The sequence below is a fragment of the Dipodomys merriami genome, unplaced genomic scaffold, assembly GCF_024711535.1.
Source record: "Dipodomys merriami isolate MVZ:Mamm:240054 unplaced genomic scaffold, mDipMer1.0.p SCAF_13, whole genome shotgun sequence".
In the NCBI taxonomy this organism is placed as follows: Eukaryota; Metazoa; Chordata; class Mammalia; order Rodentia; family Heteromyidae; genus Dipodomys; species Dipodomys merriami.
Window position 1 is genome coordinate 20,581,995 of NW_027202604.1, and position 20,604 is coordinate 20,602,598.

The 20,604-nt window shown below is 37.6% G+C and overlaps 1 protein-coding gene and 1 long non-coding RNA gene across 4 annotated transcripts in view; one reads left to right on the top strand and one right to left on the bottom strand.

Annotated features, from left to right (window-relative positions):
• Positions 1 to 18,321, top strand: part of Ptprg (protein tyrosine phosphatase receptor type G) — a 693,584-nt gene extending 675,263 nt beyond the window's left edge. For all 3 annotated transcript variants that reach the window (XM_070018858.1, XM_070018857.1, XM_070018856.1), the window contains 4 exons: positions 525 to 671; positions 1,619 to 1,761; positions 13,391 to 13,526; positions 13,992 to 18,321. In XM_070018858.1, the coding sequence (XP_069874959.1) occupies positions 525 to 671; positions 1,619 to 1,761; positions 13,391 to 13,526; positions 13,992 to 14,138 (573 nt within the window). In that variant the 3' untranslated portion in view covers positions 14,139 to 18,321. The remainder of the gene's footprint in view (positions 1 to 524; positions 672 to 1,618; positions 1,762 to 13,390; positions 13,527 to 13,991) is intronic.
• Positions 1 to 20,604, bottom strand: part of LOC138824721 (uncharacterized) — a 48,930-nt gene that overhangs the window by 16,244 nt on the left and 12,082 nt on the right. The gene's annotated exons all lie outside the window — the stretch shown is intronic.

The window sequence follows — 20,604 nt, forward strand, 5'->3', positions numbered from 1 at the left end:
AACATTGTACTTTGTACTTTATACATAAAATTTTTCTGTAAAATGCCCTTTATCTTAATAATGTAAAAATTAACAGATAATGTTTATGAAGCTGTTTAAAAAGCTATTCACGTGTGTATTTGTTACTGATATTACCCATAGGAAATAACAATTAGCATGTTTTAGTTGCTTAAGCAACTGTGAAATAATAAAATTAATTGACCTAGATCCAATCTCTGTTCTTGCTGTGCCAATTATGATTCAGAACACTTGTCATCTGGGAAAAATACATCCCCTATGGAGGGGGTGTTTTGAGTTGTTACAGTAATAGGTGAGAGGTGCTAGGAAATGGTTATTATCAGGATGCATTTTGAGATAAAAGTACAATAACCATCAAGACTAGATGAAAATACAGTACTGTGAATTCAGCTTATAAGATGACTTGAGAGGTGTGGGAAAAGGCAAGGATTTACTCTGCAAGAAAATTCAAAAATAAATGTTGAGTAGTACAGCAAAAAAAATTTTTTTCTCATTGATTCCCAAAGGCAGAAGATGAGTTTGTGTACTGGCCAAGCCGAGAAGAATCCATGAACTGTGAGGCCTTTACTGTCACTCTTATCAGCAAAGACAGACTGTGCCTCTCTAATGAAGAACAAATTATCATCCATGACTTTATCCTTGAAGCTACACAGGTAACCTAAACCCCAGGTCCCCTGTAATAGCCAGATGTAGGCCCTGGATGATCCTTTTAAGTAATAATGAAGTAATTTGCCACCCTCAAGACAGACCCAGGTGTTTGAGTAAGACCTAATTTAAAATATGTACCTTTCCCTTTTTTCTTCCTTCAAATATTTGCCCTTTCCAGCTGGCTAAATGAAATGTAACAGTTCCTCTGATTGGACATGCATACAAATAGGTCTGTTGACCTAATTTTAAAAACAATATAATAAAGCTCAGTTTTTGGGGGGTTTTGCCATCAGAAATGTGAGTCTTGCAAAATGTGTTGCAGAGATAATAGTAAGTTGGGTTTTTTTTTTAACTAACCAATATTTAGTATATTATCACTTGCTTCTAGTATAACAGGATGGAGGGAAAAAGAAAAAAAGAGGGAAACATATTTCTTGCTCTCCTTGAAGGAAATGGGAGTAGACTACCTTCTTTTCTGAAGTGTGAGAGAGGCCTTCTTATGTAAGTGGTTTAAGTGATAATAGCCTAGTACCCTCTTCCTTAGCTTGCTAGGCTGCCTTTACCACTGGAGCCATGCTCCCAGACTTGCTTTGTTGCTGGAGATGGAGACTAGTGAACATTTCTTCCTGAACTGGCCTTGAACCTCAATGCTCCAGATGTCGGCCTCCTAAATAGCGAGATTATACACATGAGCCACCAATACCCAACTGTTTTACAGTTGAATTTGGGGGCTGAACAAAATGAGCTTCTACTGTTTAACTCACACAGCCTGTTCATATTCTATGGCAGGCAGATCTTTGCATTTTTCTTCTCAACACCTGCACTTGTGTTAACCTGACGTTATTCAGAATTCTACAATATATGCTAGCTGAGGAACACTTTCTAGTCCTTTGATTAGACCTATGAAATAGAGGACAGATAATCAATGTGACTCCTGTTATGTTACTTACAGGATGACTATGTCCTAGAAGTTCGACACTTTCAGTGCCCCAAATGGCCTAACCCAGATGCTCCCATAAGCAGTACCTTTGAACTGATCAATGTCATCAAGGAAGAGGCCTTAACACGGGATGGCCCCACCATTGTTCATGATGAGTATGTATTTACTTCTTCATTATAAAATTTAAACAATGTTCTTACTGAATAGCTATGGAAGACAAAATGGAAAACGTCCTCTCTTTCAGCTTATGACAACTCCATGTTATTTCTAATGTGTACTTATGCCAAGTTTTGTGCTTCCATTTACATTTTAATAGGGTCAAACTGTGCCAAAGTTCCAGGTTTTCCTACAGTTTGTATTCTAGGAAAAAAGAACGAACTATGTCTTAGCTTACAAAATAGCTATGCATGTGTTCAGCTTATAATGTAATAATTTGGTTAACTCTTTACATTAGGTACCGTGGAGTTCTTCTGTGCCAGTACTAACAGTTTACACATAGGGAGGGCCTCCCATTCTTCCTCCCTCCCACCCCCCCACTCAAGTCCTGGGCACTGTCCCTGAGCAAAAGAAGCTCAAGGCTAGCACTCTACCACTTGAGCCACAGCACTACTTCTGGCCTTTTCTGTTTATGTGGTGCTGAGAGATGGAACCCAGGGCTTCATGCATGCTAGGCAAACACTCTACTGCTAAGCCACATTCCCAGACCCAGGCCTCGTACTCTTGCTTAGCTTTTTCACTCAAAACTCACTTTACCATTTGAGTTAATTTTGCTGGTTAATTGAAGATGGAGCCTCATTAATTTTTCTGCCCAGGTTGGCATAGATCTCAAGCCATCACCATTTCTGTTTTTGGTCTAAAGTAGCCCCTTGGGTCAGTGACTCCTTTATTGTTAATCAAATTACCAATTCTTTTACTAGCATAAGATACTGATAAAATAGAAAGGAAAGCTTAAGACTTTGAGGTAGTGCTGTATCATGAAGTGCAGAAAGACTTCACCCTAGGTCAGAACCTTTATCTCAGTACATAGTATCCTTCTGCTTGAATTTTCATTTACTCAACCATATTGCTGGCGGCTTCCAAAGACTTTGGTGGTCTATCCTAAGAAATAGTAAATATTTCAAAATGTTGGCCTAATAGTAAAATGGATAATTAGGAAAGCATTATCTAATAATGCTTTAGATAATAATAATCTAATAATGATTAGATAATACACTAAGAACAATCCTTAGAAATGTAACAACAGTGTTTACATTAGGCAGTTGCTATCAGTCTGAAATTTTCTAGCACATTGGCATAAGTATCAGGTTATTTCTTGGTTGTTCCTGGCTAATCTGGATTAGCCTTTCAAATTCCTCCAGCGTTTACTAGTTCCTACCAATTCAGGATACATTCTAGTGTTGCTGCCTCATCTTTGACTAGTTTCTGTTAAGATGGAACTTTGTCCTGAAATTAGAATTTGTAGCTCATCTTAAGTTTTTGTTAGTGAAAGATGGAGAGAACTAACAGCAGTTAAGACATGGATGTTACTATTTGGTTCACAAGATTAATCAAACATAAATAAATGCTAAGCCTGTCAGTATGCTAATGTCATATAAATGGGCTGATAAAAGCCATGATTGATATTATTTTCCTGTGGGGGAGACATCAATTCCATATTTACATTATTCAAGAGCAAATGTAAATGTGTTAAAACAGACCAGTTACCTTTCCAGCTTGATCTGTTTTTGGTACCACTACATATCCCTTCTTAGGGTCTACAGAGGTCTCCAATTCCACCGCCTACCACCACACTCCTCCTCTCCTCCTCTCCTCTGTCACTCCATCCACTTAGCAGCTCAAACAGAAACACAGCAGCTTTTTCCAGTTTCCATTACCTTCACATCTGACTGGCCATCAAACCTTGTGGCTAGTATCCATTCTCTAAATATTCTTTACTAAATCTTTGACAGTCTGCTTTCTTTTTCCAGCTACTAACCCAATCCTCCACTAAAACACTACCTGCAGACCATCTTGCCCCGAAAATTCTATTCCCTCTGAATAGCCTTTCATTTGCACAGTGCAAAAATCACCTTTTTGCGACTCTTCCCACATATGCTAATTACAATCATTAGCAAATACATCCTTAGCAGCACATTAACATACACATCAGATGAATGTCCTTCCTGCTTATCATTGTCCCACACTGGGAAGAATATACACTCTATAGGAACTGTTCCCAGAAAGCATGGCTTTCTGTCAGTTATTTTTCCTGTATAATTTGTTCTGTGCAAAATAGATTATTTGCAGCTATGAAGATGGAACAGGGAAACCTGCTGGAGGCACTATTTCTTAGAAGAGTGGAGACAATGTGATAGAGAGGGTGAACCTGATTAGAATACATCTTTAACAAGTGTGGAGATGCATAAACATAAAACCAACAAGAATACCTTGTGTTTGTGCCATCCTGGGGCTTGAACTCAGGGGCCTATGCTCTGTCCCTGAGGGTTTTTTGTTGTTGTTGTTTTGTTTTTGTTTTGCTAAAGGCTAGTGCACTTTCATACAAATCATCTTCTTTGCTCAAAGAATGAATAAGTTTCCTGTCTAACTAGGCTAGTTTCAGTGAAAATCAAAGTGCAATCTGAGGCCCCCAAAGGGAAAAGGTAGCATCTCCCAAGCTCTTTCAGAGATCCAGAAAGTCAGACTGTTTACATAAGATGTCTACTCTCAGGAGTGTAGAGTTTTCCAGAGTTATTTGGCATGTGATGAAATCATTATACACAGGACCGGCAGAATGTATGCATACATGTTCTTTTGTTTTGTGGGCCACTGGCACCCGGCTGCTTATGTGTTCTTGTAATGCGATCTCATTTTTTAATTTCTAATAGAGTAAATATTGATTTACATAGCTCAAATAGGAAAAAGTCAATAATTATATTGTTTGGTCTGGAGATAAAAGAGCAGAGATTACTAAAATACTCTATAAGAAATGTAGAAATACCGGGCACTGGTGGCTCACGCCTGTAATCCTAGCTACTCAGGAGGCTGAGATCTGAGGATCGAGGTTCAAAGCCAGCTCAGGCAGGAAACTGTGAGACTTATCTCCAATAAACCACTAGAGAAAAAACCTGGAAGTGGTGCTGTGGCTCAAGTGGTAGAGCGCTCACCTTGAGCTGAAGAGCGTAGGGAAAGCGCCCAGACCCAGAGTTCAAGCCCCACGACCAACAAAAAAAAGTAGAAATATGTAGACTGTAAAATACAGCTAATTCGGCTTTTTCCTTGGTACTCAGAATGGAAGATTAACTTGGGAGATTAACTTCACATTTGAGAAAACAGGTACAATGATGGAATCTTCCTAGGACCTAGGTAGACTTACAGTTAATTAATGGTATCTGATGCGAAAAGACAGGGATCCCTTGCTAAAAAAATTATGACATTTCCAGTAACTACACGCCATTAAAGAATCCAGAGGAGCCTTCTGAGCAAGCCCAGAAGCTCACAGCTAAAGGCACATCTGTCTAATCCCACTGTTAAACACTGCCTCCCACTGGTTTTCGCAGTCATCATTCTGTACTTGTCTCCCAGACCTGTTCAAATTGTTAAAGTCCTCTGGAATGAAACAGACTCAAGCATGAATGCTTTCACTTCCTGCTTTACTGATTTCTGAAGGAAGCATCATTTTCATCATACTGAATGGGGTTCTGACTCTGGACTGCTTTTTTAGTTATGAATTTTAAAAATAGCCTCAAAAGTAAAGCTGCAATAATTGTTAGGAATTACATGAAATAGTAAAACTTGATTACATGAAATAGTAAAACTTGATTAAATGCCATAGACCTGATGCACACTAGACATAAAACTTTAGTGTATTTTAAAATGAATATAGCTGGTACTTTTTAAAAAATAAGTATATAAGGAAATACTGTATATGAGGAATTCTAAGTAATTTCTCTTATAGGAGAAGGAGTGGAATATTTTGGGCTTTTTTCTTTTTTTCTTTTATTATTTTTATTGTGAAAATACTGTACAGAGGGGTTGCAATTACATGGGCAAGATAATGAGTACACTTCTTATCAAGCATTGTGGGCTTTTTTCTTAACATCATTAAACCAGTACTTTTTAACAGGACCAAACCCTATGGACTTATCTACTACTCTTGTTTTAGCTAACTTATAACTTACCGGTATCACTTTGCTCCAAGTTCCGTAGTTCTAAGAACAAATCCCTGAAACTCAGCAAACATCCTTTAATCCTACTTAATTGCTAAACTTCTGAGAGTGGCCTTTATTTTTTTCAGTCTTTCTTCTTTGATTTTAATGTTAGATACATAGAAAACTTTAAAACTGTGCATTTAACTGATTTTTGTTCCTAGTCATATTCAATAGCTTGTTTTATAGGTGCTTCCTCTTAACTCAGGCATAATCATGCATCACTTACCAAGGGGTATACATTCTGAGAGGTGTGTGATTAGGTGAATTCCTCATTGTGGGAACATCACAGAATACTTACACACATCTAGATAATACAGCCACTATGATATTTCTCTTCTCTGTCTGACAGCATTTAATGGCTAAATATAAGAAAACCCCTTAAAAATGCCCAAGTAATCCCATGTGAAAAGCACATTCTGTAAGGCAGATCAAGTTACTGGGCTTTTCTATTGGACTGGCCATAAATACCTTTAAGAAAGAATTTCAAAATAAAAAGGTAGGGGCAATCCTGAGTTCAGCGATATCCTTAGGACTGATTAAAGTTAAATTCTTCCTCTCATGAACCAAATCAGTACAAATGATTTTTTAATGCCATGCTAAAATAGGTCAACTCAGTACAATCTAGAATCTGAGGAAAGACAATATGATGAACAAGAACCAAAATACACAATAAATCAGAGTTAATAGAACAGTCAAAACAAGATATTAAAATAACATGCTCAGAAATCTAATTAAGAATATCTATTATGAAGAAGAAATTTAGCACCCAAGAATAGTAAAATATATAATTCATGAAATTTAAAATGCAAGAGATAGATTGGCTACTACTGAAATAAAACTAGCATGTGGAAGCTGCATACAGAAGTTCTATATGTCTAAGAAATTATCCAGGGGGATAAAAGACAGACTTAAAAGGATAGAATAATAGCTGAGGTTTTATAAGAATTAAAGTGCTTTAGAAAAGTAACATTCAGAGAGAAGATCTGAATTTAACAAACATGGTCTAATAGTGATAACAGAGAAGTATACACCCAAGAGAAACTGTGGAGGGCTGGAAGGCGGGAGGTCACATGGTACAGAGCACCAGTTTAGCAAGTACAAGGCTCTCAGTTCCAACTCCAGGAGAGACAAACCAAAAGAAACTATGGAAAGACATAATAACCCCTTTAAATACATTTTTTTCAACTTGAAGTAGCTGCAAAGGGGAGGTTACAATCTTATATCCATTTAAAGGTCCAATGTTTATTGATCAGTCACCTATTCCATCATTCTTCCCGCCCTCAGATTAATTTCACATTTCCTACTTCCTTTGTAACATGTACATTTAGTTTTGGGTTTTTGTCTGTTTTTGCTGGTCCTGGGGCTTGAATTCAGGGCCTAGGCACTGTCCCAGAGCCTCTTTGTGCTCAAGGCTAGCACTCTTATCACTTGACCCATACTGACACTTCCAGCTTTGTCCAAGTAGTTTATTGGAGATCAGAATCTCACGGACTTTTCTACCCAGGTTGGCTTTCAATTGCAATCCTCAGATCTCAGCCTCCTGATTAGGTTGGATTAGGCATGAGCCATCAGCATCCAGCTACATTTAATACTTTGATTGTATATGTCCCCTGTTCCTTTTTCTATTCACCAACCCCTCTCCACTAGTACCCTACCCTTTAAACTTTGTTTCAGCTTTCTGACACATACTTGTTAAACTTAATTGTTCAATGGGTTTACTCCATGGAGTTTTCACATACAGTATATCTGAGTCAACTTGATGGTATATGTAAGCATATATCATACTAAGCAAAGTAAGCCTGGTTCAGAAAGAGAAAAAGCACATGTTTTCTCTCATAGGTGGATCATAGACCCAAAAATACCACCTATCATGTAAATACACACAGGGGCATTATATACACGATATGCATATATACATGATATACATTATGCATGTATACATGATTTATATTCAGTAGCCAGAAATGGAATTTCAATACATTCCTCTAAAATGGATACTATATAGTGCTTGACTTGTCCACATATGAGTCCATGAATTCAAAGTCAAGCACCACGGGGGGAAAAAATTGGTTACTGTACAAAAGCACACCCATTGACCACAACACATTGATATGCGAATGTCATAAGTTCACAAATCCTTATGCCTAGAAACTGAAATCCAAACATCCAGAATTACTAATAAGCAACTCATAGGTTAAAGAGGTAACCAAATAGAAATTGCACAATACTGAAGACGAAATGATGACTGAAGTACTGCACTTCAAACCTTGGTGGGCTGGAAGCAAACTATGTCCAGAAAAATATTCAGGACCAGACTACATTAGTTTTAAAGTAATCAAGCTCAAGATGCCAGAGAAATAATTATGAAATGGGACTAAGAAAATAGCAACATTAATAAAAGATACACTTTCGTAAAAATATGATGAAGAAAACAATAAAAGAAGGCACAAGTAAAGAAAAATAGCCTGGGAAGTGGAGCTTTGGCTCAAAATGGTAGAGTGCTACCCTTCAGCAAAAAGAGCTCAGGGCCCAGCACCAGTGGCTCACACCTCTAATCTTAGCTACTCAGGAGGCTGAGATCTGAGGATCGCAGTTCAAAGCCAGCCAGGGCAAGAAAGTCCATGAGACTCTCATCTCCAGTAAACCACTCAGAAAACCGGAAGTGGCACTGTGGCTCAAGTGGTACAGTGCCAGCCTTGAGCTGTAGAGCTGAGTGAGAGTGCCCAGGCCCCGAGTTGTTCGAGCCCCACGACCAACAACAACAACAGAAAAAGTATCTGAGAATTGTTTGTTTGTTCAGGTGTTTATTCTTTTAAGTCTTTATCTTGTAGTTCTAAAATAATTACTAGTAAAATACCTGAAGTTTTCTTCTAGGCATCTAAATGATGGTGGCTACATAAAGGTTACCATAAAAGGTTACTAGACTTGTGTGTGTTTAACATTTTCTGTAATGAAAAGCTAAAAGTAGTATTCAACTTTTATAGGAAACAAAACAAGCATTTGAGACCGTTCTTTAGTAACTCTACACTAAAACTTTGAGCATAGCAGGGCACTGGTGGCTCATGCCTGTAATCCTAGCTACTCAGGAGGCTGAGATCTGAGGATCGCGGTTGAAAGCCAGCCCGGGCAGGAGAGACCGTGAGACTCCTATCTCCAATAAACCACCAGAAAACTGGAAGTGGCGCTGTGGCTCAAGTGGTAGAGCGCTCGCCTTGAGCTGAAGAGCTGAGGGACAGCGCCCAGGCCCAGAGTTCAAGCCCCACGACCGACAAAAAAAAAAAAAACAAAAAAAACAAAAACAACTTTGAGCGTAAAGAGCATAATAGAATGTTGAACACAGGCTGTGTAGAAGTCTCTGTTCTGAGCTGTCTTTATATGTCAGCTGAATTTTATGCTGTAGTTCAGGAGAAACTGACCAATTCATCTTGAATGTGCCTTGTTTCTTCAGCCTCAGGTGGATACAAGTCAATGTATGTTAAGTACATGGAAGACAACATAGCATGAAGAGTACATGCACATTAGAGATTATTTAAACACTGACTAAAATAATAAGTTCTTCAACTATTAGGGGCCACCAAGCCCTCATAGATGTACATTCAGGTGGTAATATACAGAAGGAAGACTTTGTGCAAACCTGATTTAAACAGACAAGGCTAGCAGCATAATGGGAAACTAGAGTCCAGTATTACATATTTGGATATAGATGCAAAAATGTAAATAAAATTCTAATAAATCACAGTACATTAGAAAAATTTACCTTGGCAATATACAGCTGGTTGAATGCTGCCAAAAATGTATTAGTGGACCCAGGATTTTAAAGGGATTTCAAAAGATAAATCAATAGACATAAGCTGGTACATAAGCTATTTAGGGTATGATCAAGGCAGCCAATCAGTTGTGATGGGTACCAGTGACTCAGGCCTATAATTCTAGTTGCTCAGGAGACTGAGACTGACAGGATCACAGTTTGAGACATCCCAGGAAACAAAGTCCAAAAGACCTCTTCTCTATTTAATCAGCAAAAACTCAGGCTAGAGATGTGGCTCGGTGATACAGCAACAGCTGAGCAAGTGAGAGGCCCTGAATTCAAACCCAAGTACCAGAAGACAAAAAAAGAAAACCAAAAATGTAGGAAGAAAAGGTAAATGGTAAAAGGAACACTGGCAGATAAAGATTTGGCCAACCACCCAAAACAATCCACACATTATTACAACTGAAGAGTTTTTTCTGTATAACATGTACACACATTCACCCTGTCAAGTAATTTTCCTTTGCATCAACTAAGACCACAGATAGGTCTTCCTAAAGTATGATTGGCAAAGACTATGGAATCTGGGCACCAGTGGCTCATGCCTGTAATCCTAGCTACTCAGGGGCTGAGATCTGAGGATCGCGGTTCAAAGCCAGCCCAGGCAGGAAAGTCCCTGATACTCTTATCTCCAATAAACCACCAGAAAACCAGAAGTGCTAGCCTTGAGCTGAAGAGCTGAGGGACAGCGTGCAGGCCCAGAGTTCAAACCCCATGACTGCCACAAAAAAAAAAAAAAAGACTATGGAGAAAAGTACAAAGACATTATGCTTGTGAACAGAAAAATTCTTGTACATATTAATGCGACCTAATAAAATCCTGACAAGTTTGGCGTGTTTTGTTGTTTTTTGTTTTTGCCCCTGACAGTTCTGTTTTAAAATCATCATATAACACATGCAATTTGGGTATAGCTCAGTGGTAGAACACATGCTTAGCATGCATGAGGGTTAAAGATTTATATTCTGAAGATGAGTATTCGGGAGATACTGATCACCCTCTCCTAGTTCCTTCTTTCTCTGCTGTGATGTCCTCACTAATTCAGCTAAGCCTGTTTTCCAACTGTGGACAACAGTCCACAGTCAGCTTACCTCCTCCAGGAAGCCCACCTGTATGGAACACTCATTTAGGATTCCATTTGCATCATAAAACTAGAGCAAATTCATAATATGTTTGAAACCAAAAATTAAATGAAATATATATAGAGACCAAGACTATAGCAGAAAATTGACTTTATAAGATACCAAGATTATAAATGCTGAGATATTCAGCTATCTGCTAGAAGAGAATATCTTTAAAATACTAAGCTATGGTCAGGCACCAGTGGCTCATGCCTATAATCCTAGCTACTCAGGGGCTGAGATCTAAGGATCACGGTTCAAAGCCAGCCTGGGCAGGAAAGTCTGCTAGACTCTTATCTCCAATTAACCACCAGAAAACCAGAAGTGGCGCTGTGGCTCAAGCAGTAGAGCACTCGCCTTGAGCTGAAGAGCACAGGGACAGTGCCCAGGCCCAGAGTTCAAGCCCCGTGACCAACAAAAAAACAAACAGAAAACTAAGCTCAGAAAAGCATTCTCAGGCTGGGAATATGGTTTAGTGGTAGAGTGCTTGCCTAGCATTCATGAAGACCCTGGGTTAGATTCCTTAGGACCACATAAACAGAAAGGGCTGGAAGTGGCACTGTGGCTCAAGTGGTAGAACACTACTAGCCTTGAGCACAGAGAGGCTCAGGGACAGAGCCCAGGCCTGGCAAAGAAAAGAAAAGCATTCTCAAACAAGATCCTCCTTCCCCTAAAAAAAAAAAGCCAAAAATAAAAAGATTTAGGTTTATCGGTATATTTCAACACAGTTCATCCCTTCATTTGTGGGCTAATAACTTTGATTACATGTAAACACTATATTCCATTAAAATGGCCCAAAAACTGATTCCTATAAAACTAAGTTGAAAGAAATAAACCTGATAGCTAGGTATCCTATCTATAATTAATTACGCATTTTTGGAAGATGAGATACAGAGGACAAATAAATGTTCTTCCTTCTTGGTAATCAAGAAAATAATTAAACAACAGTAAAATACAGGTTTTTTTTTTAACCCATCAAATTGACAAAACTTAAAATTTTAATGATGAGGAGAAACAAGCACTTTTATCCTGGGAGTAATACGAATTGTAACCACCACAAGAGTGAGAAATGTGGCAGTCGCTTTAAAACAGAAAATGTATATAACCTGTGACTAGATAGATCTCCTCTCGAAATACAATTAAAAGATATGTTCTTCTAGCCGGGCGCTGGTGGCTCACGCCTGTAATCCTAGCTACTCAGGAGGCTGAGATCTGAGGATCGCGGTTCAAAGCCAGCCCGGGCAGGAGAGACCGTGAGACTCCTATCTCCAATAAACCACCAGAAAACCGGAAGTGGCGCTTGAGCTGAAGAGCTGAGGGGACAGCGCCCAGGCCCAGAGTTCAAACCCCACGACCGACAAAAAAAAAAAAAAAAAGATATGTTCTTCTAAAGGAAAACAAGCAAATCTGATACATGTGCCACAAGTTGAAGGGATGAATGTGTTGAAATACACTGATAAACCTAAATCTTGAAATGTGTATAATAATTTTATAATATAATAATAATAATGCATAATAATTTTTGCATCTGAAGAGGTTACCTCTAAAGTGGGTACTGAGTTAAAGGGGTCATTGGTCTCATTCAACTCAGATTGAATTGAAAAGCTCCATTATCAGTACTTTCTAAGGGAATGTAGCACTAGTCTTACTTCTATCACCAAACAGCAGCATCACCTTCAACAGCTCATTTCATCCATTGTTTCTGTCATTCTATGGAAACTATGTCCTGGCACAGGTTCCTATGGAACTGGAGTTGCCAACCTGTCTACTTTTCTAATCTCTGTGTGTGTGAAACAAAGAGAAATGCTCTTTTCTGAGAATCTTAAAGATTACACTCACAGATTGCGCTCACAAGATGAGACTTACTCTACTTCATAGCCAAAAATATGAAACTGCCTTTGAAACTTCTCTGACTTAATTTTGATCCACATACTGTCATATGACACTTAATGGAAGGATGAGCTCTTAGAAATTAGGGTATTTGTACAATTAGGGTATGATAATTTTAACATTAAAAATAAAAGCATTGTACCGTTAGATGATTTCATTATTGTGCAAACAGCATACTGCAGTTACACAAACCTAGAAGATGCAGATCATAGATCCAAGATGTATGTATATAAATGTATATGTTGTAGTTGTGTATGACTGGAAGCACAGTAAATCTGATTACACCAAGATCATCATAAATACATGTGTTATGCTAAGCACATCTTATGATGATTATGACATCACTATCCAGTCTGAACTTCATAAGCACCACTTTAATCCTATGCATCTCAAAAAGGCAGTTAGTAGTTGTAATTCCATTGTTTATTCTTTATACAAGTAAATTCTTGGCGGTTTGAGGTGAAAATTTTTCAGAGCCCTTTACCAGCTGCTACTTATTCAAAAGACTATATAGTTAAGGTTCTCCTACTGCTTTTTCTTAACTCCCAGTAGCACATCCCAAGTCTGCCTTGATCCTTTCCTTTCAGGCTAAACTTCTAATGAAGTAGATAAACCAATGTTAACCTTATGTACCACCCCTCTCTCCGTCCAATATTTAGTTTTTTCAATGCATACAAATGTCAATACGTATTTTACTAGCAAAGAAAACATGATATGGTAATTTCATCCAGTACACTCGTTCCCTGAGAGATTCTGACATGGTGTCTTTCTCCCTCCTCAGGTATGGAGCAGTTTCAGCAGGAATGTTGTGTGCCCTTACCACCCTGTCCCAGCAGCTGGAGAATGAAAATGCTGTGGATGTTTTCCAGGTGGCAAAAATGATCAATCTTATGAGACCTGGAGTATTCACAGACATTGTAAGTAGTCTGATGAAATTATACATCAGCTGATGTTTTGTTGTCAAAACTGCATATGAAGAGACATGCTCTGGCATTTAGTGCATAGAGGCCAGGAATGGTAAACATCCTAACATGTACAAAACAACTTTGACCACACAGAATTATCTGGTCTGAAAGGTCAGTAGTACCTCAGTGGAGAAACCCTGCTTTGAAGAATTCTCTAGTTTTAAGGTATGAATGCTCCATTACTTAGTGAACTATCAATATTGAGAACTGGCTGCATACTAACAGATGTAAGAAGGATAGGAAGGTGTACACCTTACTGTAAACAAATTCAAGTGATTACATTAATTAGATAACATTTTTGCTATTCCTGTTTCTCTACAATGTTAATTCAAAATTACATTTTTAATTGGTAATTCCATCTGAGATGGAATGACTAAGTTGTTCCTTGGCTCACTGTTTTCCTCTTGTTTTTTTCAGGAACAATACCAGTTTGTCTATAAAGCAATGCTCAGCTTGGTCAGCACTAAAGAAAATGGAAATGGTCCCATGACAGCGGACAAAAATGGTGCTGTGCTCATTGCAGATGAATCAGACCCTGCCGAGAGCATGGAGTCTCTAGTGTGACTGGATTCCGGAAAGGGCACTTAATTTGTAAACTTCTGAAGACTGAGAACTTTTTTGAGGCCTTTTTTGCCAGACTCTAGGTTATACAATAACCCAGTTACTTTTTTACACTGATAAAAGTTTTGATATTTATTTTTTGCCATTTTATGTCTTAATGGTATCCTACTGAGCATTTGCACCTCTGTTCATTTCACACAGTGAAACGCAATTTTACCTAGTTTGCACTATATGATCAGTGTTACTGCCTATAATCTAATACTAAAGCAAACCCTGATGTGACATTCCATGACAGCGTATGTGCTACTTTTTAGTTCAGTACAGTGAAGGTCTTTGTAATGACAGTGAATCTTGGTTTTCATTATTATTGCTAAAGCAGTTGCATTCTACTAGCAGGCAATGCTGTACTTTTCTTCAGTCCTCCCCTCCTATTTTTTAGGCACTGTTCAATACTGTATGCCTTCTGTATTTTAATGGAGTGGATGGATCATGTTTTCTTTTACAAAATAGCTGGCTATCAGGAGCTACTAAGGTCTATCAACATTGTAGCCTTGAAACAGTTCCGTTTATGATGGCTAAGAAATCCAGTAAGAAATTAGGAGGTTTAAGAGTTGCTTCATGTGAACATCTCTGATTAGTTATGAAGTTATATTCACAGCTTAAAAAATGTGTCAAAATAAAGGATAACTGTATTACAGCTTTCACAGTAGCTATGTGGACAGTGTGTGTTATTTCCACTTGACTCTCTGAAACAGCTAGCCCCTAAAATCAGGGCTATCATTTACAGTAGAAAGGTGGCAATCTTTTACACAACTATAGATCCTCTAAGTAATCCTCACTAATGCATTTTTGTTGATAATACCTTCCCTTATGATAGGTAGAATAAAAATTTTTGCAAATGTACAATTCTGAAACTAGTACTCTAAAAATGTTCCACTACATATAGCCATCTAATAAAAACTACCTGTAGAATTAACATTCTTTTCTTTCCTTTTGGCCAAATGTTTCATAAATCTCTCGCATTCTTCCACTTAAGATTAAATTGAAAATACTGTATTAGCAAAAGTTTGGGGACTGTCTAAACTCTCACACGTGATTAAGTCTTATTGGGAAAAAAAGATAAATGGAATCTTAAATAAAAGGTGATGTCTACATTTCCAAGTGGATTTTTAAGAGAAGGAGGTGGCTTTGAATGCTTTTGTGTAGTTTAGCCTCAAGGAAACAGATAATCATTAGCATCAAAGAAACTGATAAACTATAATCATTAGAGCCTCTAAAGTTATATTCACAGTACTAATGGAAAAATTGGGAGACTTTTTTAAGAAATATCAGTAGAGTTAGAAAAATAAGCACTTACTGAGATCTGTTCCTTCAGTTTCATGTGTCCTTTTCAGAGTCAATTTCTGTCAGACTTGAAATCATAACCAGAATTGGGCCTCTGAAGAACAGGCTTTTGTGTTATTTTATGCCAATAAAACTTGAACCAAAAGGCCACCATGGCTACTCTATTTTCTGGGTAGGCATGACAGCATGAATGACAAAATTATGATGAGCACTGAGGTTCTGTTATCTTGAGTTGCTTGAGCCATGCTAGAAGACCAGTTTCTATGGAGAGAGGAACTACAGGCCAAGTTCAAACATTCCATTGCAGGGGTCAGATCAATAGAGTTCTCATGAGCTATGTAACTTTATCAAGGTTAATCTCAGCTTTTCATCACACAACATTCAATAGCACAGACTATTTGCTTCTACAAAACTGTATACTAGTCTTTGGAAAAAGTGTTCAAGTGAACAAAATGGGCTAAATGTATGTTGATAGATGGCACAGACACCTTTACCACTCCTCAGCTCCCACCAGACATGATGGCTTGCCGTTGGAACATTTACAACTGCTGGAAGGCTGAGGGGAATAGGAAGAGAAAAGTTTCAGGTTTGGTTGAAAGCTGAAAGTTTCTCATTTAAGTGAGTCACTTTAGTTGTGCAGACTATTGATATGAACTAATGCTTGTTAGTAGATGGCACAGTGGCTTTATCATTCAAATGTAACATTTGAGTGCATGATTCCTCCAGTCATTTTTTTTTTTTCTGAATAAAAGGACAGTGCTTAGAAAACAAAAGCAAGTATTCCCTTCTGCGCTATTTACAGAAGGTTCAATCTGTGGAAATGAATACCCTCATTCTGTGACTGTCTTGCTGTTACACGAGTAACAGAATAATGATGAAAGGGAAAAAGAAAGAGCAAGTCAATAGGATAGACACTTTATAAAGATGTTTTCAAAGTTCTATGTAAGCAATCTGTTTATCTACAGCAGGCTTGAACCAAACTGTACAGATCCTGACCCACTGAACTGTGAACAACTGCTATTTGCCCATCTTACCAAAGTGGTCCAAACCCCTCACTGAGCATAGTTCCAACTTTCACCACAATGTGCATCATCACTATTACTATCCATCAATAGCAAAAGTACACTTGCATCTCTCCAGAGGCAGAGACTTGCAAAAATGGCATTTTGAGACATAACACATTGCTTCCGTAGTTAACAATGTTATTACTACTTGCACTCAAGGGGAAAATAAATAGCTATTCCAAGTTAATGTGTACTACTTTATAAAAATAAAGCTGTTTGGGGGTTTAGCTCTAAAGAATCAGAATGTGCAGATCATATAAAACCAAACTGCCCTGATCAGACCAACTGGTGCTGGACATCAAAGACATCTTATGCCATCAGAACTTTCTCACACCTGATAGCTATACTACCATCTTCCTCATTTAAAAGAAGTTCTGGCTTTAAATAATAGAATTAGTTAATTTTCCTAATTTTATGCCTTGCAGTTTTAAGACTCCCATTTGGAATAGAAGAGTCCAGCAAGGTCAGAGAAGAGTTTGGGTATTCAAGTTCTAGCTGTTGGAATTTGTAGCCCAGAGTGATACTGAAGTCAATAAATAACCTAATTATTTTGTAATGACACAGCACAACTGCCTTGTTATGACTTTTTCTTAAATGCATATATATTTAAAATTAAAATATAGATACCAATTTACCAAAGACACATATTACTAATTCTAAGCAAAAAGTAAACCCAAATTAATCGTAATTTAAGAGAAAACCAAGTGTAGTGGTCTTGAGAAGTTAGCAGTTATACTGGAAAATGCATTTTTTAATTTCTATGTTCTAAAATTTCTGTTCAAATGGTGCCAGTGAATTTTTATATGAAGGGAAAAAATGCCTGCTTTCTTCTGTTGTTAGCAGCTGTAATTTCACTTAACCCTTTGCGCTTTCCCTTCGTTCCATCTAACATACAATATTGGCTTTACTTATCTCTAGAAAGAAGGCATGCTAAAAATAGGAAAGAATTGTAATAATGATATTTGGCCTCTACTTTGTCTTAACTGTTAAAACTGTTTTTAGTATTTTTGTTAACTATTTGCAAGGGGAAGCGTTTTCTACAGAAGATAATTTCAAGAAAAAAATATCTTGAGTTTTAAGAAAAACATCTCCAGAAAAGGAGAAAAGTCAATTTTGTAAAACGTCGCAACTCTCCAACATTTGGGGTAGTGACTCCTTTTTTGTTAAGACATTTGAAACTTGCAAGCAGCCATTATTTCTAAAGAATTCAGCCTTCATGTTGACTCCTGTTTCTTTCACTTCATTTTGAAATAGCTGAAATCATTAAAGCTGTAAATACTTTGTTGCTTGGGTAAACATCTTCTGGGAACTTTGTATCTATGGTATATAATCATAGAATTTTATATTTTCATATAAAGCTAATTTTTTTCTAGTTTCAATTCCGTCATAGTTTTTCTTTTCTTTTCTTTTCGTGGTGGATATGTGAATTCAACGTTCTGTGTATTGAAGTAGCAAGAACCATCTTTGCATTCCAGAAGAATCCAACATGTTCTTTCTTTGAGGCAGTGATTGTGAAAGTTGGACTTTCTTTAAATCCCATTGACCATTTGTGCAATAGGAACTAGACATGATTAGTCACTGAATTCATTTGTTGCATTGATCCATTTGGAAGAAGTGATTTTTTTTTTTTAAATTTGTTCTGGGGGAGGGGTTTTGTAACCTGAAATTTTTTCCTTTTTTCTTTGTTTAAAACTATATCAAATCATTCTATTATAGTGTTATTTAATATGTAAATTGTATTGCTATACATAAATAAAGTATGGTTTTTGATGTACTCATTGTTGAGCATTTCAGTGAAAATGTCTGTATCCATTAAAATGAGATTACTAGCTTCCTTTAACATGAATACCCACCAGGATTCCATCTTAGTTTTCACAGTAGTAAAATTAATTCTAGTAGTCACTTTTACACAGGCAGTAAACCAAAGAAGTATCTTTAGTAGGTTAACTTATTAATATTCTCAATCCTTTAAAAAGTCAACAATGACAAAGCTTTACCTATATATTGAATCAAACTCTTGACTCTCAAACTTCTTGACTCTCCTGCTACATTGTAAACAAAATTACTACTTTCTCAAGCATATCAACCACATGTGTAGCAACTTTTCTTAATTTATTGACTGATGAAAGATACTACCCTGCAAGACTTTTGGAGAACCCATGGAGTATATGTAGGATCAATACAAGTGCTTCTACTTAGAATAAACAAATTTGTAAGTAAGTATATAAATAGGAATCTGGTTAACTTCTCTGTCTCTAGGCAGTTTCTCATGTAATTATATACACTCTCATGTACTAGTAAGTCATAAAGTATATGCCTAAGCACAACCTAACCCCTGAGCTCTACATTCATATTCAGCAGAGTATTTATTTGTATTTATAAGTCTTAATAAGCCTCCCAAACTTAAGGTGGCAATAAGTATAACAGATTTTTTTGCCTAACGTCATCCCCTATGCTTCTACCACCTACAGTAACAACAGCATTTGCAGAGGTCAAACTAAAAACCCAGTAGTAATATTTGATTTATCTCCATCTCCTATTTTTATTTTGCCAGTCTGGGATTTGAAATCAAGGCCTGAGCACGACTCTGAACTTCTTTTGCTCAAGGTTAGCATTCTACCACTTGAGCCACAGCGCCACTTCTGGCATTTTTCTTTTTGCTTATGTGGTGCTGAGGAATCGAACCCAGGGCCTCAGGCATGCAAGGCAAGCACTCTACCACTAAGCCACATTCCCAGCCCTCCTGTAACTTTTAAAGAGGTAGTATCTATGTTGCCTAGACTGGTCCTACACAAGTAGTCTTAAACTATTTTTCTGCCTCATCCTCCAGAGGAGCTAGAGTCATAGGTACATGAAGGTACATAGGTACATAATAGAATCCTGTCATTTAATCAAATAAATAATTTTTAATATATGCAAAATGGTTGAACAGATTCCTCAGTGTATATAGATGGCAAATAATTGAGAGGCTCGATAGTTTTAGTCATTGGACAAATGCAAAATAAAATCACAAAATAGATACAAAACAATAGCATCAGGGAACTGGAACATAGGTTAACATGTATGACCAAAGAAGAAATGTAGCTTGGCTGGGCACTGGTGGCTCACACCTGTAATCCCAACTACTCAGGAGGCTGAGATCTGAGAATCACAGTTCAAAGGCAGCCTAGGGAGGAAAGTCTGTGAGACTCATCTCCAATTAACCACCAGAAAATCAGAAGTGGCACTGACTCAAGTGGTAGAATGCTCACCTTGAGCTGAAGAGCTCAGGGACAGTGTCCAGGTCCAGAGTTCAAGCCCCATGACTGACACCCCCCAAAAAAGGTGTACATATAAGACTGAACAAAAACAACAAAATCTAAGCTGGCTGAGAGTGTGCTTCAAGCAGGAGAGCTCCAACTTTGCAAGCATGAGGCACTGAGTTGAATTCCCAGTACAAAAAAAAAAGTAGAAGAGAATGATGTTATATACACAAAATAGGAATCCCAGAAGGAGAAAAAAAAAGGCAGAAGAAAGAGCTGAGGAAACAAATGTCATGTTTTCCAATATTGATGAAGCCAAGTGACAGAAAACAATGAGCAAGATGAACACACACAGAGATATACATGCACTAAATGATCGTACCTAGTCATATAAAATCAAATTGCTGGAAACCAGACAGGAAGTCTTGACTAGGTGCAGGCTGCTCAAGTCTAATCTGTGAGATTAGTCTGTGAGATTCCATCTCTAGTTAAAAAGCAAAAAGCTACACTAGAGGTACGGCTCAGCTGGTAGAGAAAGTGTGAGGCCTAAATTCAAATCCCAGTATTGGAGGAAGAGAAGGGGGATGAAGGCAAGGGATGAAGGTGGTGATCTTGAAGGCAACTACAGAAATTCGTAAGCATGCATTATCTAAAACAGTACAGAAACTTAATGCCATAAACCACACAATGCAAAAGTGACAAAGTGTTGAAGAGGAAACAGTCAACCTAGAATTCTCTACTCAGGAAAGACAAGGTTCCTCTTGCAGAGTGATTTATAGATTAAGCAAAAAGTATTTCTCATTTATATCTATAGTTGTA